This window comes from Notothenia coriiceps, unplaced genomic scaffold (genome assembly GCF_000735185.1).
Source record: "Notothenia coriiceps isolate Sejong01 unplaced genomic scaffold, NC01 NC01_scaffold00017645, whole genome shotgun sequence".
Lineage (NCBI taxonomy): Eukaryota > Metazoa > Chordata > Actinopteri > Perciformes > Nototheniidae > Notothenia > Notothenia coriiceps.
The window spans coordinates 363-25,269 of record NW_011350346.1 but is presented as its reverse complement, the minus strand read 5'-3'; the positions used below and the strand labels follow the sequence as shown (position 1 = coordinate 25,269).

General features: G+C 39.5%; 2 protein-coding genes across 2 annotated transcripts; both read left to right on the top strand.

Annotated features, from left to right (window-relative positions):
- The first annotated feature begins 10,380 nt into the window (after positions 1–10,380).
- On the top strand, positions 10,381–17,933 carry notum2 (notum pectinacetylesterase 2). The gene is made up of 12 exons (XM_010777009.1): positions 10,381–10,542; positions 10,724–11,294; positions 11,486–11,538; positions 12,064–12,159; positions 12,267–12,327; positions 12,505–12,617; positions 12,693–12,795; positions 13,167–13,355; positions 13,753–13,853; positions 14,566–14,713; positions 14,811–14,858; positions 16,203–17,933. Exons 2-12 carry the CDS (start codon positions 10,726–10,728, stop codon positions 16,504–16,506), a joined length of 1,785 nt encoding a protein of 594 aa, XP_010775311.1. The 5' UTR covers positions 10,381–10,542; positions 10,724–10,725; the 3' UTR covers positions 16,507–17,933.
- A 1,014-nt stretch (positions 17,934–18,947) lies between these two features.
- rps15a (ribosomal protein S15a) lies at positions 18,948–23,661 on the top strand. The gene is made up of 5 exons (XM_010777008.1): positions 18,948–19,013; positions 19,846–19,983; positions 20,276–20,355; positions 20,734–20,819; positions 23,529–23,661. The coding sequence occupies exons 2-5, from the start codon at positions 19,851–19,853 to the stop codon at positions 23,620–23,622; spliced, it is 393 nt and encodes a 130-aa protein (XP_010775310.1). The 5' UTR covers positions 18,948–19,013; positions 19,846–19,850; the 3' UTR covers positions 23,623–23,661.
- Positions 23,662–24,907: the final 1,246 nt, after the last annotated feature.

Below are 24,907 nucleotides of genomic sequence, written 5' to 3'. Positions count from 1 at the left end.
AAATACTGGGACAAAATCTGGCCGAGTTGTCTGATCCTGGATCACAAAAAATGGGATTTCAAAGTCTGATCGAGATGAAAAGTTTTGTACTGGGCCAGTTGAATCCTGATACATTTTGAGATCACACTTGTTGATTCCCTGTCCAATATTTTGGTTTATGACATTCCCATCAGCCTCAGCTTGTGTGCTGACTAACATCAGCAAGTTAGCATTGCTATTGTGTACATGTTTGCAATGACATGCTGATATAAGCATACATAAAAGCACTGAAGTACAGCCTCAGAGAGAACCAACTAGCATTACTTTTAAAAGCATCTTAAACATATGTGATCTGATTATCATTATCTTTGAACTTTTCCAACTTGTTGATGAACTTTCTTGTCACCATTTTATGTTATTTGTAAACCAAACCATTCATTGATAGATTGACTGATATATTCAGGTCTTAATTCACCCCATGTCTGTACTAACAGTTTCTCACGTAGGTGAGCTGCCTGTGACCCAGGTTCACATGCTCGGATCTATTTTGCCTAGCATGAGGTAAGAGGTGCTATTTTAGCTGGAGTGGGTTTGCATATCAGACATGACCTCAAGGGTTAATGTGACGTATGGCCTCCATTCCTTAAAAATAGTTTTTTCTTTACTGCCCCTCAGCCTAAGTAAGAGCTGAAGTTATACAACCGCATCCCTGCCGTGTGTTATGATTATGGACATTATGAGCTGGTTGTTTAGTGCAGCCTGAAAGCATGAAATAAAATGCTGTGTATTGTAAATCTAGTCCAGTGGTCATATACTTCCTTTCTTACAATTTCTGCATAATATAAAACATTAATTAAATCATGGCTTATCAAAAAAGACAGTTTGAATGCATGACTCTCTAGTAATTCCTTAAAGGTGGGGTAGGTAATTTTGGAGAAACCAGCTCGAGTGCGCTAGAATTTGAAAATACACAGCCGGAAAAAATCTGCAACTTCCTTACAGAGCCCCTCCTCCAACACACACAAAAGCGCACATGACCAATGAGGGCACGAGATAAGTTTGTGCACAGATGGAAGGCTGACAGGCATGTAGGCCATCCAGTTATTTTAGCCGGGCCGGGCCGGGCCGGAAGAGCATTCCATGGAATCTAACAAAAAGTGTATCTCAAGCCGGTTTCTCAAACTTACCTTCCCCACCTTTAACCACTTTCTAATCATTTGTGTAATTGACATTTTTGAATTGCTGACCAATGAGTCCCTTTAAGGATCCCTGTGTGCGGCAACAATTGTTTCTACGAGCTACAAGTAGAGTTCTGACTATCTTCGCAGAATTTAAACACAAAGATTATATTATTGTACGAAAGTCATAAGAGGTCACACCGATTTGCATAAGCAATATGAGACCATGCGCAGCTTTATAAAAAAGTGGTACAGGATGATATATTCTCTCTGCCCAAGATTAATAGTGCTGACAGTTTTATAGCAAGGTGCAACTGTTTAAATAAAGCTGCAGCTCCATCTGTGGTACCATTTTGGGTGATGAAATTACCACTATATAAAAACAGGAGTGATGACTCAGTCAACATGTAGGTGTTAATAACCGCAAACCATCCACTTAACATCTAAATTAGCTGCCACTCTTTAACTGTAGATAATCCTTTTATAATATCTTATTTATCGTATGTGTAATTTTTTATTTCAGTTAATCAGAGATTTGCTTTATGTGTATGGGGTTTAGGAATTCATGGGAATTGTTTAGGTTCTTTTCTCAGAATGACTCAAAGGAATCTGCTGAAGCACTGAAAGAGAAGTTGGCAACTTGAAAACAACAATTTGAAAAGGGCAATAAAACTTAACTAAACTGGGACTGTCTTGCTACCCATGAATAATGTGGTTGTAAATTTTGAGCAGCGTGAGTAATACAAGTTCTCATAATTCATAAAAGCTTTCGGATACAGATTCTATTGCTTCTTGGATTGGATATATGCAAACTGTTAGTCTGCAGGCCTTTCTGAACCAACAGTTTGCATAACGTCCATCTGGACTTACTATGTTTCATTTTAAAATAATCATACTGTGATAGACTCATTGTGATAGCATTCCATCAGATTTGGTTAATGTGCTAATCCACAAAGATTAAGTCTCACATTTGAGAATGATAGAATATACTGAATAATCATCATATTAAACATCTAACAGTAAAGGCCCAGTATAAAAGACACAGGAAGCTTATTGTTGTGTTTCCCCTTGAAAGACATTATGCATTTAAAGGTGAGTGAAAATATATTATATCTAAACTTCTTCCAACCTTGTGCTTATACATTGTCTGATTGCGTAGTGTCCTCTGAATATAAACAGCTTTCTTTATGTTGGACTATAATGTCAGTTTGAGACTGTTGGCTTTCTCCCTGATAGTAAGATGAGAAGATTGATACCACTCTCCACTTTGTGGGTAGGGTAAAGAGATACAGCCAGGAGCCTGTTAGCATAGTTTGCAGGTTTGGGGAAAATAAGAGCCAAGTTAAAAATACACAAAGGTCAGGTAACAAAAAACAAGCTTTATTAAAAAGCCGATGACAGGAAAAACAAGAAACGTAACATTAACAAAACCAGGAAGCAGGACAGACAGGAACAAACTTACAGAAGGGAAAAAACGGGCAGGTATCATGGAAAATAATTGACGACCAGGTAACATTGAGCAACATGGAGGGTGACAGTAAAAGACGACGATCGGACATGGAGCACAGGGGAAGACAAGAATAAATACACAGAAGGGTAATCACAGGACAAGACACAGCTGGGCAGGGGAGGCAGGAACAAGGGCAACAGGTGAACTCAATGAGGCACAATCAGACACAGGAAGGAAGACCAGAAACAGGGAGAACAGAACTTCAAATAAAATCATGACTAGACACACAAAACTAAAATTGTGACAAGTTTAAAGACTCCTAGGAAACAGTTAGCTATCTCTTTCCGAAGGTAACAAAATCACTTAAGCTTATGCTATAGTTTGTTGAATATTAATAAAAGCTGGTTTAGTTTTATGGGGGGGAGAGAGGGGGTCAGTCTTTATGCTCTACCATTATTGTACAATAAAATGGCTTTGAAGAGCACATACCTCCGTCAATACCATAAGTCCTGTCCCACATGATATTCAAAATATTCAAATGGCACCACTATATATTTCTCGATCAACAATTTATATTAAAATGTGGATTTGCTCCAAATTTAAATGAGTTTTTACTCTGCCAATGTGACACCATCCCACATAGTTTCATGAAACTGGTGACAACAACCCCCAAAAAACCTTGGCAGAGTTAAATAACTTCAAACAGTTGTCCACATTCACTTTCTCTATGTTTTCTGCCAGGGATTTCATTACCTAAAGCCTTATACAGTATGCTGCGAGGTCTGTCAACCTTTGGGAAGACTAACTTTGTATCCTGACATGATATGGCATGGCAAGCATGGACATATTGATATTATGTTTTATCGGATGAGCTAAGCCCACTTGACTGCCTGGAGCAATAAAGCTAACGCAGATGCTAACTGTCAACATAAATGTTATTTGAAATCATGTGCATACTTACAGTATGAGAGTATGCATTGCTCTAGAAGTGAGGGGCCATAGATTTGAAAAGACTCAGTAGAGACTTTCATATACTTTTGGTTATCCAGGTCAACTATTCACATACACCAGCATGGGCTGAAAAACACCCTCACTCTGACAGGCTACTTTATAAATAGTAAACATCTTTACTGTTCTGTGGTATGTCTATTAATATGGATACCTGTAGAGTAATGTCACTTTGCTTTGGATCACTCTGGATTGGAAATGCTTTTCTGGTTTTACATATTGTTTCTTTTTTGTGACAAATACGTAAATATATGTTCAATTGTTGTGCTGAAAGATGCATGAGCACATGTCCATGTGCACCTGGCAAGTTAAACCTATGATAAATCTTTATGGTGACTGAAGGGTGTGTGGGCTGAAAGAGCTGAGACCACATGTCCACATGTCTTCATAACACATGAGGTAAAGGGCTGACATCACTGCAGCTAGAATCTCTGATTTACGGCGTGCCACACAGTGCCATCCACCAATCCTTTTGGAGGAAGAGAAAACACACCAAGGTCAGTCCTCAATGAAGATTCATCAGTACAAAGTTCATAAAATAACCTTTATAGTGATAAAGATAACCCTGAACAACTTTTAGATAACCTGGAAGTGCTTTTATAATCTGTTCCTATTTAGCAGTTTCAGTAGGTAAAATATAGAGCAACAACAGACAGACGTCAAGACCAAAATGACTTTTAAGTGCTGTTACACCTCATATGTAGATGTATTTATGCGTGTGAAACCAATCCTTGCTACAAATCACTCCCATAAATGGTAAAACAATCATTGTCCCCAGATGATGAATCCTGATTGGTGTTCCCCTGACTTTCTGGCCACTTCAACATGAACTATTGGCACAACCTTTTGTATGGCATTCACTGGGTTCGGATAAAGGGATTCTTTGGATGCTTCAAAGCCGGGTTTTACGAGGTGTTTATCCATTGAGATGGCAATCGCCACGAAGTATATGCAAAGCAAAACTAGAGCTGACGTGGGCAGAAGCAAATTGTATTTTAAAACAAAATAAAAACATTGTTATGAATACTGTATTTTATCTCTTCTTCAACATGGTCCTCAACCATTCACAGTGCTACCATGCTTCTTAAACTTATATATTGTGCTACTATCAGGTCATCAATTTCCATCAATTTCAATTGCACTTGTATTTAGTGCTAATAAGCGATTGTTGATGTTGATGATGACAAATAAAAAAAATAGACTTGCTTAACAACTTAGGCTCCGTTTACACAGAGACGAAACGGAGAACGAACCAAATTCGATATCAAAAAAGTCTTCCGTCCACACGGTATCGGCTCAAGAAACGTGTCCCTTCACACGAGACCCCTCGACCCGCTGGAGACGCTGTAGTACATATGCCGGGCCTGTAAGTGGCGCTGTACTTCCGCACTAACATCTGTAGCATGGTCAGTAGCAGTCAGGGCCGTGGGAAGTAGGGGTGCTGAGGGTGCTGCAGCACCCCCTGGTGGAGGACAGGGGATCTGCACTTCCACAAGATTAAATACAAATATAATACAAAATAAATGAATTTTCAGCCTTGATGTAACAACATTCATAATTAAGTAAAGATAACACCCTTTTCACCCCGGTTACATTTTCCATTTGCCCTGTACTATGGGCGCTGTAAGTGATGAAAGTGGGGGATGTTGGCTTATCAGGCGCCCGCAGCTCACAGCCAGCGTGAGAGAGAGAGAGAGAGAGAGAGAGAGAGAGAGAGAAAGCTCCCCCGGACCCCCGCGTGAGAGAGAGAGATAGAGGGAGGGGGTGCACCGGTACCGGCGGGGAATGTTGTTAGCTTCTGCTGCGCTAACGGATATAAGAAGCTGTTTCTACAATAATGTGGAGGGAGAGCTCTCCTGTCAGACTGAGAGGCTCAGTGAGGTAAAGGACTGAGTGTTTAGATAGTTCACTTTAGTCTAAATTATCTCAGTGGGTCTCAAACGTTTTGATCACAATTTATGTAAACAAATATTTCCAAGGCACTCCTTTATAATTATTAGGTTAAATAAAAACAGGTTTCAAATCATTCTAATGTATACTATAGGACAGTAAACCAAAAATATTGTTTAAAACTGGAGATATTTAAAAATATGCATAAATAAATAAATGTTAACTGATAAAATAAGATATAAATGAACCACAAAAATAAAACAAGTTAGCATACATTTATTTGTTATTGGCTATGGTAGGTTATTGGATATGTTCACATACTTATTTGAATACTAAAATGCAAACCAATCTTTTTCATATGGGTGTTTTAGAGTTGTATCCCCTAGATCAGTCTCTAGTTTGGGCACTCAAAGTGTACCAGATTGAAGCATTTTACTTTAACATGTAAAAAAAAATCTTCCCGTGGGGGTAGCCCCGGATCCCCCTTAGAGGATGTGACCTCCACCCCCCAATCAAAACATGTTCATGCAATACTAAATAAATTTGAAGCCTTTTTATATAAGCTGTCCACCATATCAATACGTTTCTCTGTTTGTAGTGTATTGGTCTTTTGTAGAGGTTTTTCATTGCCAGCTAAAATCTTGCCTAGGGCCAAATTGGTCAAAACCGGCCCTGGTGTCATCCCCACAGCACCCCCACATGTTCCCACGGCTATGGTAGCAGTAGCTACTGACCATGCTACATGGCTATGGCTTCATCGTTATCAGGAAATGATCGTATAGGACGTACACACGGAGCCGTTTGCCCCCCCAGAGCGTTTCGTCCGCAGATCTACCCACCTTGGGACCCGTTACCGTTTTTTAGGGCTCCGTTTCCGCGGTTCCGTTACAGCCTCGTGTGGACGAACCGTCCATACGATAGAGAACTGTAGCGGATACAACCCATTTCGTCTCTGTGTAAACGTGGCCTTAGTTTATAAGCATTGTCATTGATAACGTATTAGCATTTAGCATTAGCTCAAAGTGTTGTAAATTCAATGAAACACTGATATCAAATGGACAACAGCATAGACATCAAGGTGACATTTGTCTGTATCTTCTCTTGTGCAGCTGTTTACACTCCATGTCGTGTGATAATCGTATTGTTGATCAGGTGTGAAGATTTATGTAAAGGACCTATTGTCAAGTGCGGGAGCTTAGCATTGTGTGACCCTACCGCTAGTATTCATCATTGAACTGACAGGCCTGGTGGTTCATCCAGCATGACTCCAAGGCCACGTAGCTGCACTACTGTGTCATGAGCCCCAAAGGCAAGCTGTTAACTTAAGGATAGTATGCAGCCACCCCACCCCCTTCCAAACCAATGCCCCAGTTTGACAAGAGAACAGTATTGAAGGAATACTTTACATACAAGTTGTACATTTGCATATCAATTGCTCACCTCACGTAACATTGAATTCTTGAATAAAACGTTTAGTTTTTTCTTCATGAATCCATGGTGAAGTTTTAATGAATTGAAGTAAATAGGGGCTGCTTTTAACAACACCAAAACGATATGAAGTCATCCCATACAAACTCTTACAAACTCGTGCAGTACAATCCCACTCTCATTTGACCAATGCATTCTCACTAAGCAGTGAGCACATGTCTGGATAAAACTGATGGTTTAATAAAGTTTAGCTATTGTTAAATTCAGCCCCCATTTCCTCTAATTCATTAACACGTTTATCTGTTTTACGATTCTTTGTTTACCGTGAAGTTTTCTTCAAGAATTAAATGTTACACTGGGTGCTTGATTTATATATGGTCATGTTGACTGTTATGGATTGTGATCCTACTTGAGGAGGAACATATTTTGGATGAAGGTCCTTCTGGAAGGCCAATAAGCATCGGCAATGAGGGGTTCAGGAGAAGGAGCCTCTCGCAGCACATTTAAAATATTCACGTCAGCTATCCTTTTCTATGCCTGTTACATCACCCCCAACCTCTCCAGAAACCAACACCTTGTATCCCTGCCATCGACCCCTCCTCCATTAATCACACCGATACATTGGCAGTCAGCAGAAGGTTACCACGCAAGGCCTCTTAACACCTGGTATTAGGGATAGTTTTGCTCAGCCCACCTGCTAGCCTCCTGCAGTGGCGCGGCACTTTACACCGATCCCGCTAAGACGCAGGCTGTCGTCCTCTCTGATTGAATGGAAAGCTCTGGCAGTGTTTCTCCTATACCAGGCATCAGCTCTCTCGCCTGAGGCTCGTTTTCATGTGGCTTGTAAAGATGCCACCTTTATCTGCTATTAATCATGGGCCTCTTTGCCGAGCTATGCTCTCCACTGCTGGTGACAACATAGATTCAGGGTGATGGTTGTTGCAGATTGTCAAATTACACGCAACATGGCAGGGGACTCTGCAAAGCATGATGGTGGTATGCATCACAACTTTATAAAAGGTTTTAACTTTAGCAACAAATAAGTGTTTTAAAAAGTCTTAAAACATGTGGATTTAACCTCTTCATTGTTTGAATAAGAGGTCATGGTGTTTTGGAGTTTTGTCTGTGAGAGGCCACATTTCTATTCAGTAGTGTGATCATAAGAATCCAGCACATGACTGCCTGTGTCTGGTTCGTTGTTCTTTGAAGCCATCAGCCGACAAATAAGCCAACTCAATGCCCAGCACTCAGCTTTTGAGGCCAGTGATGACACAAATGCTCAGGAGACAAAGTGCTCGGACCACCCGGGCTTTAGGTGTCCTGACCTTGGAGGTTGGCTGTGAAAAATAACAACACAAGAGGTAAAGGAATGCCTACTATGCTGCTCAAGGAGTCAAGCTGTTGCTCCTGTATGGGTGAAGTTCAACATGCTTCATGAGCCCCTCACAGTTTATGTAACCTAAGCCTTAAGTTAAAGATAAAGACATGCATGTAATGTTGTGGGAGTTGAATCACCGCAGTATTACCACACAAATTCACTTATATCCATTGATCTGAAGCCCTCTGTGAAAAAGGTATCATTCTGTCCAATCCCATATCAAAGAAAAACAAAATAGCAGCAATGCCATCTCTCTGATCGTGACATTCTAGCGCAATGATGATAGATTTACAGCATCTTCTTTTGCTTTTAAGCTATTTGAGGTATCTGTTAAACACATTGTTGCATTGATTTCTGGGAAGACAGATGGTGGTGTGCATGCTTCAAGACAACTGAAGGAATGAAGAATTGTTCAGCTCGGTAGATCAAATTCAGTATAGTGATGACCTTAGGGTACATTTTTATTGCACGTAGGTGCATACAATCTCACAGACATATTTTTGAGTAGCTTTGTTTTCTGTCTGGCGATAGTTGAAAGTGGCAAAGAAATGCTTGAAAATGATACAAAAATACCAAAGCAATGAGAGAAACTTTGATAAATTCCTCTGCCTTACAGTAAGTCTTTAAATGGTTAGGTCATTATTGCAAACAAAATGCTGTATGATAATGATTTTCTTTTGCCAGAGATAAATAATCTTCAACACATCCACTAAATACAGATATTCTGATAGTCATTCTATGGTACAACTTTTACCTAATCAGAATATTTTTATACTGTATGTGCCTATTGAAATCATTGTACAGCCCTTCACCTGTTACAAGGTTGATCGTGCAGTGTGTCACTGTGTCCAGTACCCTTAGGGAGATGTCAAAAAGAATTGCTTTAATTGTAGTGGATTATTTCTGTTTTAATGTTTAAAACACATTGTCACACCTCCTTGCCACCCTGCAATACTTAAAGCCCCAGCAGCCCGGTGTAGCCTCTGGCCTTCCAAGCAATCATTATTTGATGTGATTGACACGTCAGGATGGTGTGCATTTCATTCTTGAGAATTTTAGAGCCCTTGGCCTCGTGATCCTTTAGCGATCAGCGGTACGTCAACCTATACAGCCATCCTAGGGGCACAAGGCTGGATCTACAAAAAAGCAAAGCGGGGAACTTCCCAGGGCCCAAGAAGATATAACAAAAGTTGAATACGTATCATTAATACAATGGGTACCATTGAAGTATAATATCAACTGTTATAGGTGGATCCTTCATCTTCTGGTTCTGTCCTTCATTGGTTTATCTTGTTGTCAGAACAACATACTTAACACTCTGCTCTGTATGTACCCTGGGGTCTATAGGGGCAAAACAAAAAATATTGCCCTGTGAATTAAAATATATAAATGCATGTTTTTTTATTTATGAATGTTCATAAACCAAAACATTTCATTGGAAATAATCATTACATTTGTTTTAATGTTATGTTTTATCAAACTCCTATAGCTACTGTATGTGTTGTGTTTTGAAGAAACTGTTATTTAACACATTTCTGTTATTATTACTATATGTATAATTTTCAAAGTTTTGGGATCATTGCGACAGCTAACTAGAGTGTACACCACCTGTGCCATAAAAGTGCATGCTAAATCGTTTACTATGCGAAAAGCTTACGGTACTATTCATTCCCGTGTCGGGAAGTGTTTGAGGTGTGCGCTCCAATGACCCCTGGGTCACATTCCACGCAAAGGGGCCATGCAGTTATGCTGACCATGTAAATGTTTAAATCAAAACACTGGCAATAAGAGGTGGAGGGTGGGAGGGAGAAGAAGAGAGACGATAGGGGGAAGGAGAGCTTGTTCTTGAACCATGGTCTGATGGGAGAGGGCTAAGTGGTGGGTGTGTGCAAAGACATGAAATATGTTGAAGAGACACGTGTGTTATCTTTTCTCCTCGCCACTGGTCGTCCGGTACCTCCCCTCACGGTGTGTCGTCAGCCGATTATGTCAGGGCCTGGCTGGAGTAGCAAGGGAAAATGGGAGGACATCTGATGGTGGCACTATAAAGCTCACTGCTGATTTGCAGGCTTCATTAAAACCTGGTCAAGGCTTCATCACTTCTCCTGCCTGGCATCCTCCTCTCAAACCTGCGCTCTGAACTTCTCACTCTCTCATCAGCAGCACTTGTTATTTGCCTGACCCCTGCAGTGCTTCAGCAACAGTCCTCCAAGCTGATTCTTCTTAAAGAAGTAAGTAAATTCCTACGTTGAAAAGTTATTGGTTTAAATTAGAAAACAAGTTATGGATGATTAGTTAAAAAAACAAAAAATATCTATGCCAAGCAAGATTGTTATGTTAGGATAAATACTTCTGAAGACAGAGTATGAGTGATGCATTGCATGTATGTGTTTTCTTCTTATTCTGCCTTAGATATGAATATACTGGGCAAGGTTGCGTTCTTGCTTTTGATCGGTGGAATCTGGTGTCAGAACAACCGCAACAATGCTAAACCTAGTGGTAAGTCCCCCAAGAAGTCTGGTGGGAACCAAGGAGGTGATGTTGGTCAGTCTCCCCCTGTGGTCAATCTGACTCCTGGTAGCACTAGAGGCACTGGAAGCACTGGAGGCACTGGGAGTACTGGAAGCACTGGAAGTACTGGAGGCAGTGGAAGTACTGGAGGCAGTGGAGGTACTGGAGGCAGTGGAGGTACTGGAACTGCTGGAACTGCTGGAAGCACTAGAGGTACTGGAAGTACTGCAAGTGCTGGAAGTACTGGAAGTGCAGTAAGTACTAAAGGAGCTGGAAGTACTGGAAGCACTAGAGGTACTGGAAGTACTGGAACTGCAGTAAGCACTAAAGGAGCAGGAAGTACTGGAGGCACAGATGAAGCCACACGTGAGGGTGTTGCAGGAGTTCGAGCTGCTGGACAACAGACAGCTGATATGAGATTGCAATTCCTCAAGAACACCCAAGTTACATGCAATGATGGATCCGCAGCTGGGTGAGATGTTCCGGATGTTTATCTCTCACTTGTTTTCCTGAAATCCTTAGCAGGGAAGTAAGCTGTTTTTATCATTTGCTTGCCTGTCGCAATACCTTGATTTTAGAAGCACAGAGCATCATGGTCTCCTTCCATACATGGCTGCTTTATCGTCACCATCCCCTCATTCCTGTTTATTTGTGGTTGTACAGGTTTTACCTAAAGGAGTTCAGAGGAAGTCGCCGATGGCTGATATTTCTGGAAGGTGAGTATTTTAAAACCCAACTGGATAACTTGGTCCCCAAAGGTCAGCTTGTTTTGGCGTGATGCCCCCATTGGAATTTTGATGGGGATGTCATCTTGTTCCGTCATCTTCTGTTTTTCTCCTTCTTTGGTTGCTGCCTGTCACTTGGATAGACTTGGAATGGGGGAATGTAGGTGGATTGGTCCCCAGTTGGACTTATGTGTGTATCCTGGGAGCATAGCAGACATGTGCATCACATTTCCGAAACACAAACATTTTGGACTTTGTTTTACAAGATTTTTAAGTGTATTATTCCGAGTAGTAGAGTAAATAGTTTTTTCTAAATTAATCAAGTCAGATACCATTCAATTATGCACTATAAGTCATTCAATCGTCTTCTTGGTCGGACTCTGAGTGCATATCATTTGTAGACCAGGCTGCAGGTGCAGTCCTCTTCATTCCTCATGGGCCTCTGTGATGTGCTAACAAGGGTCTCCTATGCTGTGCCTGATGATACTGTCTAATATTAGTCTCTATTATTTTTAGGTGGCTGGTGCTGCCACAGCAAAGAGACCTGTGATTCCAGGTACCAAAATATACCCAGACTAATGAGCTCAACGGGGTGGCCCCAAACAAAAAGAGGTAGGTCAGCCAGACAGTTCTTAAAATGCACTTGGTGTTGCTTGTTTTAAGATATCTTACTGAGACAAAAAGGAAATCTGTCTCATCTTTTATTACTGGATTGACAGGAACTGGAATATTGTCTTCTCAAGCAGAGGAAAACCCACACTGGAATAATGCAAACATTGTGTAAGTACTTGTTTGTGCTCACTATATGTCTCATCGTGGCTCCTTCAGGTGTTCGTGCAAACACAAAAATCAAATGTTTTTAATGTTTGTCAGACAGGGACTACTCTCTATCAAGTTTTGACAGGTCTAAGCTATATATACAAGTCTGTTGACATTAGTGATTGTGTCCATTTTTAGATTCATCCCGTACTGTTCTAGTGATGTATGGAGTGGCAATGGGCCTGCCCCAACTCCTCCTCCAAGGCAGCGACAAGGCAGAGAAAAGGAAAGAGATAGAAATACAAATGCAAGTAAGTTTCTTTAAGGTTGTTCTTTTTTTACTAGTAAGGTGCTCTGAATCAATTGACATGTTTTCTTGTTGTCAGCTGAGTACACCTTCATGGGTTCCCTGATTATCCGCGAGGTCATCAAAGACCTCATCACCAAAGGAATCAAACTGGCGAAGGTTGTCATGCTGTCTGGCATGAGGTGAGTTTGTTTTATCATTCTGACACTGACTACACCTTTTGGACGAGAGCGTGCATTCCCCCGTACACTCTGGATCATTTCCAATCTAAACATTAAACGAGAGAAGCTCTATTTTGGGTGCATCCTCTTGTCAACAATAAAGATGTTTACAGTCATCTGTGGACAATGACATGATGCCTATTAAAGGGACTTGCCCTGCAATGGTCCACATTCCTCCCAGGTTAGCACCATGGCTGTTGGAACTTCCTTGAGCATTAAAACAGGATCCACTGTATGAATGCCAAAAGCTGGGATGCCCTGTTGTTTTGATACCACTAACAAATATTCAACTCTGAAAGCCAAACTTATTTATTGTCTTTGCTCCCCTGCAGTGCTGGTGGAACAGGTGTTTTGCTGAACATTGATAGGGTGGCCAGTCAGCTGGAGCTGCTCGGTGCAGAGGCTCAGGTCCGAGGCCTTGTGGACTCAGGATGGTTTCTAGAAAGTAAACAGCAGAGATCACCAAACTGCCCAGAAACTATCTCCTGCTCACCTGAAGATGCTATCAAGATAGGACTTCGGTAAAGTCATGCATTTTTCAGTCAGACCATATTTTTTAATGAAAGAAATACTTTTGTATTTGAAAACAGTCATTTAGGTATCTAGGGAAACCTATTTTCTCCTGGATTAGGTTTGTTTGTGTCATCAAAGTCTGTGTACATTTCGAGGGAGGAAATTGGGGTTGATGGATTAATAATAGAAGCTTAAACTTCCACTCAGTAGTCCTGATTTTATGTTAAAGATTGCAAAAGTAAACGTAACTAAATTGAGAATGAAGTTCTACGGGATTTTGTATGATATAGCGTTGGTTATACTGTTGGCTCTAGTGCTGTTATGTTTGCCTTTTTGTTTAATGTATTTTAGCATCAGAACACTATATGTGTGTGCGTTGACAGTGTGTTGTGTTTTTTTTCTCAGACTTTGGAATGGGGTTGTGCCTGACAGATGTCTGCAGCTCTATAAGAGAGGAGAGGAGTGGCAGTGCTTCTTTGGCCACAAACTGTACTCAACCTTGACCTGTGAGAGCCTCATCCATCATCTATCTATTGGAGCGTCTATATACTTATTCTTGTTTAACTACCATGACCACTAACTTGAGGATGCTTGACCTCATACTTTGTATGAATTAACTTGTCAATGCCTATCTATACTGCCATATAAGTCCATCCCTTTTCAGTCTTTGTTTTAATAGTGTCTGTCCCATTATGAAGCTCAGGAAAAACACAACTTTTCCTTCAGCTTCTACAGTGGTGTCACCAGTGATTTTCGAAACGTTCAGAGACTAAAAGCCTCTGGCCACTTTGTCTCGAGGTGAACTTGTTTCCAAACAGTTGCCTAAAAACAAATCATTTCGGGCCACCTTGTACATGTAATATCAAAATGTATTCAATTTAGCTTTGTTCTGTTACCGACTAACTACTGAGAAATATATTGGTCTCTCTAGCTGTTAAATGCTTTGATACAGTATGTTCACCCTGTAGGATTTGCTAAATAATTTGATCTGTCTGCCATTAGGTGCAGAGAAGTTTGTGTACATAGGTTCGGTCTAGCTTTTGCAGGCAATAGAAATAATACAGTAAGCATAAAGAAGCTAAAGGGAACTGTCGGGTGATAATTCTCAACAGGTTCAGGACTATTTGTGTCCTATTTCATATTGCACATAATCATCTTACCAATTCTTAATATAAATGTATTGAGCATCTAAATATGAGCTTTTTGTCTTCCCTGTAGCCCCTCTGTTTGTGATGCAGTGGCTGTTTGATGAGGAGCAGCTGAGAGTGGAAAACATCTACATGGGCGGTCATAGTCTGTCAGAGGAGCAGTGGCAGTACATACAGAATTTAAGCAGGGAGCTTAAGAACTCACTTAGAGAGGTCACGTAAGTTCCCAAAAAGCTGTTAGAAGAGTAACGCGATAACAATTGTTCTCATATGCACCATGTAGTTCAAATATTCTTCTGTGTGTTTTTTATTCAGGGCAGTGTTTGCTCCGTCCTGCCTTTCCCACACAGCGATCACCAAAAGGTAAGAATGGATGTTTGACTTCTGTGATGGTAAAGCACTTTAACGCCTTCCCCTCACACTTTATTCACGTCTGCACCAGTAATCATCTCTACCTAGTGAGCTCATGCTGCTTTTTGGTGTGCTCGTTCATCACACCACATTCTTCATGTCACCAAATGCCATTTCACACTTTCTCTAACCCCTCTGTACCCCTTGAACACACTCATTATTTTGTTACATGGATGGACATGGGTGGGTCTGCCTCAGCCTCAGCTCAGTTTACAGTGGGGCTAAGTTACAGGTATTTATTATGGGAGATGATTCTTTATGGGAGGTGCTGAAGGTCCAATGTCATTGTGGGTAACTTTGCATTTGCTATTCTGTGATGTAACCAAAGATTGTTAAAAGAAGTGGAAGTAGTCACTCTGACATAACCTATTTGTATATTGTCGACTGGCTGTCGCTCGCCATCTTGTTTTTAAGTAGCAAAAAGGATTATAGATTGGACGAGAGGATGGAGGTTGTAACAAGTGAGACCGAGTGGGGACGTTAATACAGTAATCGTAAAGTCAGGAGAACTAACGAGAGCTATTTTGCTAGCTTGGTTAGACGGGGTGCATTGGTATTTTACATTAACTGAGATATTTACTAGGATGGCTATCGAGAACAACAAGTTAAAAAAAACGAAACATACTTAACAGTAAATATAAAAGCCAACTTCTTATACTCTAGTCTAAGGCTTGGACTATTTTTATTACACCCAACTCTGTGGGATTTACCTGTCAATAACATGATAGCCAACCTAAATCATACCATTCTATTTTGTCTAATTTTGTCTAAATGTGACCATAATTTACAAAATGATCATTATTCAGTTTTTTATGATATTTTAATATATATATATATATTAAATTATTATTATTATTATTATATTATATCACTATATATATATAGTGAATTGAGACCACAAACATATTAGGAACACCTTTCCTGAGGGAAACCTCAAGTGAAAAGTTTAATAGATTTCTATACAATCAGACTTCTTTTCTTGCATCCAGTGGAGCTGGCTATGACAAGAATGCAGGTTTAAGGCACTTCCAATAGCTTTACTTTTCAGAACTGGAGGTTGACACACTCTTATTACCAAGATAATGCCCCAAAAGTGGCTAAAGCACTTGCAAAGCCTGCATCAGACCATGAAGTTTCTGATGACACTTTCCTGATCATCAGTTTTTAACCTTATCGGCCACAATCTATATTCATTGTATTTCATTGCTTTCCGACAGCTTCTCCCCCACACTTTGTTTCCACATTTTCCTTGGTTTATTTTGAATCCCTAATTTGATTGTATTGTTGTTCTTCTAGCGACTGGATGAGTTTCAAAGTTAAAGGCACCTCTTTACCAAGAGCCCTGCACTGCTGGGACAGGAGTCTGGAGGCAACCCGCAACAACAGAACCCCTTCCAAAGGCTGTCCATTCCACCTGGTTGACAACTGCCAGAGGCCTCAGTGCAACCCCACCTGCCCAGCCTTGGTGGACCAGACCACCCAGCAGGAGCTCACCCTGTTCCAGATGCTGGTTGCTATGGGACTTGACCTCCAGAGGCTGGGCCTAGATCCCCAGGGAGATGCAGATGCTCTGGCCAGCATGGTCAGCAATGGTGGCTAAGTGATAGAGTGATTCGCAGCTCAAGAGAAAGCCAAGCAAAGGCTTGATGGAAGAAAGAATGTGTTGAAATGTTTATGTAACCATAGAAATAGTACAGAAATCTGGTTACTACGTTGTGCTGCTCAGCATTCCATTATGCTTCATGTGTTACTGAGTCTGAGTGGTTTGGCTGTCCCTCTACTGGACACAAGAGGAAAGAGCTTTGGGCCTGAATCTGAGGCGTTTCAGTTGTAGTGGTTGAGTAGCTTTGAGTTTTAGCAGACGGTCGGACGTACTGCATCACTCTACATGAAAATCTAACTTCAGAGCACAGCAGTAGAGTTGAATACTTTTTAATCTAATAAATGCTTTCACACAGTGTCAGAGACACAACCGTGTTGCTTTGACAGGACTCATTAAAAACATTTACATACCATATACTATAGTCAGGATCAGCTTGAAAGAAATATGTATTTATTCTCTTTCAGTCTTGCTTTCAATGCGATAGCAATTCTTCACACTTTCAGTATTCTGATTCTGATTGTTAAAATATAATACGAAAATAGAAAATATTATACAATTCAGAATCACAAAAAAACTGTACTCACGCATTATTTTTTGCAAACCCACTTCCAAAGAAACTCATTCTGATTTTTGTGACTTACTGTAGCCTTAGTCTCTAGCTCTTGATGCTATGCTAACTATGCTAAATATATATATATCCACATTTTATGTCTGCTACTGGTTGACCAATAGGGGTTTTTCATTGGCCGATGCTGATGAAAATATTTAGAGAGCAGGCCAATTAATTGAAAACAGCATTAAACTGCCTACCACTAGAGAAGAACTCTCTAAAAAACAACGTCAACGCTGTGGTTATTCACCACTCAGTGGTCAGGAAAATCTATAAGATTGACATAATACAGACTCTGTATTGCAAAACATTTATTGTTGTTAACATTTAAACTCATTCTTCTTTTACAATATCATGCATGTGTTGCAAGCAATGTAAAGAAGTAAATGTAACTGTATTTTTAACTTTTATCTAGGACCTGTAATAACTTTTTGGTAATCACTTGGATTTGACAAGAATTGTACCCACTGGTAACAAATATTGCCATGTTGTTTATGTTAAAACAGGGAATAAAGATAATGAATTGTCTCTTAGATCAGGGAAAACACTCTCGTGGGGTTATCCAATTCTGTTTGTGTATTCTCTTAATTGAATGTAATGCATTCATAAGATATGTGTAAAGGTGCACTGAGAAGATGAAAAATACCTGTTTTTTCATAGCTTGTGTTGTTGTCAGTGGTCCTTCATCTTGGCATTTTATGTTTGACCTTGAATTCTTTGATTCAAGTATTCTAAGTGTGCCATGAGATATGCAAAGTATCTTCAAAGCTTTTAGAAAATGATCATATCCAAATAAATTGTCTTTTGTAACTCATTGTGTCCAATTTTAATTGCTGCCAAATCTCATGTTAATGTATTCTCTATTTTCACCCAAAATTGGGTGTGCATAAATAATTTGACAAAGGCTTTGTGGTTTATCATGATTAAAACTATATTGCATGTAATGTGGGGAATTAACACGTCTTTCATTAAACTTCATAGGCTCTAAATACAACTGGAGTATAATTGTAAAATGCTATGTATGCACAAAGTTGCCGCTAAATGTTTAACTTTCGTTTTCTATCAAATGAGCCTATCAGTTTTGCCCAAGCGAAATCCATTAAAATGGATAGATATGCTCGCATGCAATGATTCTTCCTACTCACTAGGTGGCACTGCTTTAAATGTAAACTTTATTTAAATTAATTAACTCTTTTTTTGTTTTTCTGTAAACAAAAGCACAGCTTCAGTGAATAGCATACAAAAAAGACAAATTTGAGGCTATATCACAGTACAAAATAAAATAAAGCATGCAATTATTACGTTTCTTAATATCCTTTTATAAAATAGTTTAACATATTATTTCACATACAACATTCTTTTCTTGGGCAAAGAAAAAATAAACCAGACACCACATTTTTAGCTATAATGGTGTAAAGTAGGCTATTTACATCTGATTCCATATTTAAATATCAATTACAAATCTACAAAGGTCTTGCTGGATGTTCGTTCTTGGTATTGGAACAATGCTAAAATAGGTGTTAACTCTTTATCAATGGTTATCACAGAAAGACCAGTTCGTGTTCGAACATATTTACTAAAGATCCTGCCCGTATTTAATAGTGACACAATGAATGGTTCTAGATTTATATGTATTCAATTATACGCAATAAAAACACAATTATTAAATAAAAGTAATCACGTCACATTCAAACCACTTTACGGAACAAATAAGTAAATGCGAAATTACCTTTAGTGTCATTTTAAAGTGGAGGTATAACACGTTACTTATCAAAGAATATATCATTTGGTGCTGGACTGGTGTGTATCATCTCGATTTAAAAGGTCTTGGATTTTCTCCCATAATGCCTTGCAGTTTTTCCCGACTTCCTCTTTCCGCCATATTGCAGAACCGGTAAGATGCTTTTTACACTGTCACCTCCAATCCTTTAAGTATCTAAAGCATCAGAATGTTAAATGTTGCATTTATACGATCATCTTGAAGCCAAAGCTCATATTAATGATTTGAGGTGATTATCGCCTCGTTTAGTGGAACAGGTTAAACACATCTGGACTATATATTTCATCGAGCAGCCCCTTTGCTCGGCCTGGAAATCGGTGCGTTCAGGGCGCCTTAATAACTATTAGCTTTGTGACCAAATACGTGTCTATTTAATTTCAAACACAAAACCTGTAAGCTTTACAAACATATTCGTGTTTAAAATATTCCGTACATGGTTGACATCGCGTTGACCATTATGTGTGCTAGTGTTGGGAGATGCTCTGCTTGTCTATTTGAAATATATTCGGCTAGGCTAAGTAGCCATTTCGTGTGCTCATGAAGGACCATGCTGTGTTGGGATTCTGCGTTTTACTATTCAAGTGTCGTTTAACTTAATGCAAGTAAAACATGTTAGTATCATTTTTTTCGTAACGTAAGTTGCTATGGTTAGCCATGTTGCTATTACTTGTTGGTGCTACAGATACGCGTCGTTAAATTAGTGATGCTAGCAAGGTGTAGCTAACTCGACATAACGTTTGGGGCTCCACCTCATGTGCCATCATTTCTAAATTGTAGAAAAGAGAGTTTATGCCCAAACTTGTATATCAGTCAAAGTATGAGAGAATGACGGCTCTGGGAAAAACAGCCCCACAGGATAATGGGGAAATAAGCAGAGCTCATTTCTGTTGGTTGAAGCTCATCTGTGTCAGTCTTTAACATTTAATTGTGGTCTTTGTGTCCACAGGCATCATGGTGCGCATGAACGTACTCGCAGATGCTCTGAAATGCATCAACAATGCTGAGAAACGTGGGAAACGCCAGGTCCTCCTCAGGCCTTGCTCCAAGGTTATTGTGCGCTTCCTAACCGTCATGATGAAGCACGGTGAGTGGCTGTTAAGTTCTCTGCTATGAATGAACAGTGTTTTGGTGTCATGAAATGCTGACTTAATAATTTGGCCATGTGGCAGCTTGTTGCTCTGGTCTATAACTGAATTGTTGTTAAGCTGGAGAGAGTTGCACATTACAAAAGAGTATATGATTGTTAAAAGTGTCTGTCTAGATTAATTGCTGCTGAACTTGATATTTCAATCAGTTTAGAATATTAAGCTCATCGGGGCGAAAAGATAACTTCCGCGAGTCTTCTGCTTATTGTTGTTTGTCATTTGTGCCTCCAGGTTACATTGGCGAGTTTGAGATCATTGACGACCACAGAGCCGGGAAAATCGTCGTCAATCTCACAGGCAGGCTGAACAAGGTAAAGTATTTTAGACCCAGCTCTGAAGTATCAATATACTTCTCCTTTTGAGACTCTATAAGGTAAATGCTAATTGTTTGAAGTGGCTATTCTTGCTGACGCGTTAACATGAGAGAAACACCAAACTTAGCTTTTTTTTTTTGCGCTGTGGCAGTTTTTCAAGCATCCTCCAAATAACCTCTAGTAACTATCCTGCAGACATAGTTTTTTCAAGCATCTACTTTTATAAATCTCATTACTTTAGTGTGTGAGGTTGATGCTTTTTATGGTTGGAAAGTGGTAAATGCAACATCCAAGAGAATTCTCAAGTTTTCACAGATGGTGCATCTAAAGTATTTAATCTCTAGGAGTACTAACTGGAGTTTCTTATCTTTTCAGTGTGGAGTGATCAGTCCTCGTTTTGATCTCCAGCTCAAGGACCTGGAGAAGTGGCAGAACAACCTGCTGCCCTCTAGACAGTTTGGGTGAGAATCAGACACTTTTGTATAACCAAATGTTGGTAGAACTGTAGTCCTGAACCCACTGGATAGGAGTTTACTCCCAATGCTCCCTTGTTTTACTCTTCGTTAGTTGGTAACTACCGTAGCTTGGCATCATGCTTAACTTGCCTGCTATTGCTTGGCCGTCCTTTGGTGTTGCTCTGGAAAAAGTTTTTTTTATCAAGAAATGTAAACGTACTGGAAAGGATTTTGCTCCCAGAATTCTCCTGGGCTAAAACTAACTTTTTTAAATGAGTAACATTCAGTGATTGTACTGAACTAATCACTAAAGTACTTGTTACAGTTTTTAACAGGGTTTACATTTTTTATTTTTATTTATAGCATTGGTTGCTGAAAGTAGGTATGAATGATATAAGACATTTCCCAGTATCATTCTGTATCTGCAGAAAGTCTTCAGGATATATTGGTTCAGAGAATACATTGTGTTGTGCGATAGTCCTACTGCAGAAAGTGTTAATTCTGCACCCCTTAGCGAATCATGCTTCTACTTTTTTGGTGCGTGATTCAAAATAAAAACTTGTACTTGCAAGTTGCTGCTACAGTTCCATAATGAACTGAGTCCTCGCTGGATGCAGGGGACCCTCTCCCTGTGCTACAGATACTACTGACAGGTTTACAGCACCCCTTCTTACTGATTGTTCTCGTTGTCAGGGACAATGTCGGCAACTCACCTGAACTCGTTCGGAAATGTTATTTTATTTTTTCTTCTACTGCAATAGATAGCCCGAGATAAAAAAAATTATACAACCCATGAGTTTATAATTGTTGTGAAGTGACAGCTGTTCATTTATTTAATTCATGAATTGAAGCTGAATTTAAAAACTAGAAATGAGTTTTTCTTGTATGTTATTTGACTAATTGAGATGGCAGGCTATCGCTTTGAACACACAGTATGGCTTTTTTTAGTTTGAATCTAAAAGAATGGCAGAAGCTTTTGTTTTTGAGAAAAGGTGGTATTTGTTGAAAGTATTTATCTCACTATAACAGCAACAAAGTTCTTGGCACTTATTGTTGCTGCCAAAGATGGTTTTTATCTTATAGATGGCCCCATGCAGTCATAGAAGTATTAAATAGTCTTATGACGCCTTAACTCTGCATTATTGGTGCATCTCAGTTTAATGTATTGGAGGATATAGCAGAAATGGGGAGTGTATGTGAGGGTCATGAGTTGGACTGAAACCAATGCTGACATTTACTGGATAACTATAAAGTAATGGTATCATGCTTGTAGTTAAAATTATTTTCGCATTCTCTCCAAGCAATGTAGTAAGAAAGAAACTGAATGTGCTTTCCCACATGTATAGACGGTCATCAGTGCAGTACCGTAATTTTCGGACTATAAGGCGCACCTGAATATAAGCCGCAGCAGCTAAATTGAATGATGTGTACATATATAAACCGCACTGGACTATAAGCCGCAGGTGTTTTAATGTTTAATTACCATATGTAAGGGTTCGTGCACAGAGGGGATTGTCGGGAAAGAGATGGCTGTTTGAGGAAGCTCCCATTTATTAACATTTCAACAAACAAGTTGCGTATTTGCATAACGTATTCAAGTGTTACCATTTAGTGCAATAGTAGCTACAGAACATGTACTGTGCTGTGTAAACTGTACTGTATCACATAGCGTTTCAGACACACACACTTTTCAACTTTCAAACTTAAACGGTGCGCTCCCAGCGCACGTACCGGCAGTGATCTACAGCAGTGGTTTTCAACCAGTGGTACGGGGACAAACTGTCTCGCTCTCGTAATTTCTGTCTGTCTTGCTCTCGTTCTGTCTCTCGTACCACTCTCGGTTCCACTTTTACTTTTGCGCGCTACCTGTCTCACTCTTTTCCGGCCTCCAGCTTTTCCTGCTGGAGTCCGTCGCTTAAAGGTGGGGGGCGCGGACCGGCCATAGAGCCCATAGAGCCCATAGAGTTAAAGGTGTTGGACTGTAACCTGTAAAATCCATAGATTTAGGAGGTCCCCTAGTGGCCATAGATTAGCCGCACCGTTATATAAGCCGCAGGGTCGAAAAATGGGGAAAAAGGCGCGGCTTATAGTCCGAAAATTACGGTAATTGAATTTGTGATGCAGCCTCATATTTCCTTATGTCCAGAGAGGCCAGTCCATTTGTTTTGCTACTTTAAGTTGTCTGATCCCACCCTAGTTAACTGTCCACATTCATCTGTGGCGCTCGGTCAGTTGCAAAAAGAGATGCCCTAAACGCAATCGTACCCGGAGAGAGAGTATACTATCTACGACACTGTAAACTAAGGATCTCCCCATTAAGTTGTTTTATTTTCTACAAATGTAACTTTCGAAATAAAAAAACCGACCTTCTTACTAAATAAGAGTAGGGGTTACTCATATGTTCAAATATGAAAGTATATTGTGGCTTTTTGAAGTATTTTCAGACTTTGTTTTCATTTGATTTTGGCCCCTATTTAGATAAATTAGAATGATGGTTCAAGTCAGTAATCCAAAGGGTATTTCAATTATTGTATTGCTGTTGTGGTTTGGCTTTTTTGGTTGTATTTGTACTAGTTTCTATGTGATAAATACATTTGTGGTCCATGTGAAAGACATGTAGTCATAAGTCGCACACAGTCTGTCTGACCTTATACACTTGCAGTTAGGTGGATTTGCTCGAGTTGTATAAAAACATAGTGACTTTTGTTTCCACAGATACATTGTGTTGACCACCTCAGCTGGCATCATGGACCACGAAGAGGCCAGACGAAAACACACAGGAGGCAAAATTCTTGGATTCTTTTTCTAAAATGTAAAGAACTGCAAATAAAAAAACAACCAAGTGTAAGTTGGAAGTGTGCTGTGATTTATTCCAAACATAAATGTCTGTGGACTCAAGATTGTCAGTTTAAATCAGTCCTTTTTAAAAATAAGACAGAAATACATATAGTACACACTGTAAAACAGAATGTAACGCAGGCCTAGAAACTGAACAGCAATAGGTGACCTGACAACATTACGTTGACATGCTTAATGCGTAACGTAGCAGCCACACAGTTCTTTGGGCTTATGTTTTTTTTCTTCCTAAAACTGCAACATGAACCTGGTAACAAATAGAGAAAGTACAACAATCAAGAAAAAAGAATAGTAAAAACTATCATATCATTAAAAAAAAAATCAATAGTTTTAAGGGCAACAATTGGCCAAACTGGAAGGCCACTGGCTATAACTCAAATCAATCATGATTGTTTATACTATATGAAAATCGTTCACTTCACTCCGAAATGGGAATACTACATGTATTGCAGGTATCCTGAAAAAAAGATATATATCCACTGAGTTTTTAAGCAATCGGAGACAGTATATCGCAAAACTTAATTTTGTAAATGAAAGGATTTATTATTTAATGCAACGTGTTAATATTAGATCCATGTAAGACTGAACGCATGACAGCTAACTTTTTACTGGAAACATGTGATATAAATGAAATCATATAGTACTGTATTTCCTACCAGTATTGCCATCGTATTGACAAATTGATAGAATTGACAGGATAATATCAATGGTAATATAATACTGTGAACAGCCATTCCGCATACTGTACTTCTACTTTTGATACTTCGAGTACCTTTAGCTGATAATACTTATACTCTTTTACTTAAACACTTTGAATTCAGGACTTTCAATTTTATTGAGGACAGGGACAGGACAAAATAAAACAGACAGATTCTGACAACTATTACATTTTGCGGCATTAGTGAACCTAATACAGATTGTAACAGTTCCCCCCCCAGCAACGCTCACTCATGACGCCTTCAAATTATGGCCTGCTTCTTTTGTGGAGCCTCTTCATCCTGAAATATATTTGACAAAGAGAGGTTAAATGTTTAACACTCACTGGTTCAAGACTTTATCATTTGTGATTAAACAACGTCTACCTGCATTGCCTTTTCCTCCCGTCGCCTCTTGCAGTCTTGCGACCTCTCTTGTTCAGACCTTGGTGAATGAAAGACAAATATTAAAAACGATATAGTCTAGTTACAGTGTAAGAAATAGTTTAAAGAATGCAATTGTAAAATTAAAGAAACATACGG

What these genes read in the sequence shown, in the direction of transcription:
- notum2 (XM_010777009.1), top strand. Translation starts at nt 10,726, where the DNA reads ATGAATATACTGGGCAAGGTTGCGTTCTTGCTTTTGATCGGTGGAATC. An exon ending in TGGAATAATGCAAACATTGT is followed by an intron (nt 12,328 to 12,504) that starts GTAAGTACTTGT and finishes GTCCATTTTTAG; the next exon opens with ATTCATCCCGTACTGTTCTA. An exon ending in ACTGTACTCAACCTTGACCT is followed by an intron (nt 13,854 to 14,565) that starts GTGAGAGCCTCA and finishes TCTTCCCTGTAG; the next exon opens with CCCCTCTGTTTGTGATGCAG.
- rps15a (XM_010777008.1), top strand. Translation starts at nt 19,851, where the DNA reads ATGGTGCGCATGAACGTACTCGCAGATGCTCTGAAATGCATCAACAAT. An exon ending in TCACAGGCAGGCTGAACAAG is followed by an intron (nt 20,356 to 20,733) that starts GTAAAGTATTTT and finishes TTATCTTTTCAG; the next exon opens with TGTGGAGTGATCAGTCCTCG. An exon ending in CTGCCCTCTAGACAGTTTGG is followed by an intron (nt 20,820 to 23,528) that starts GTGAGAATCAGA and finishes TTGTTTCCACAG; the next exon opens with ATACATTGTGTTGACCACCT.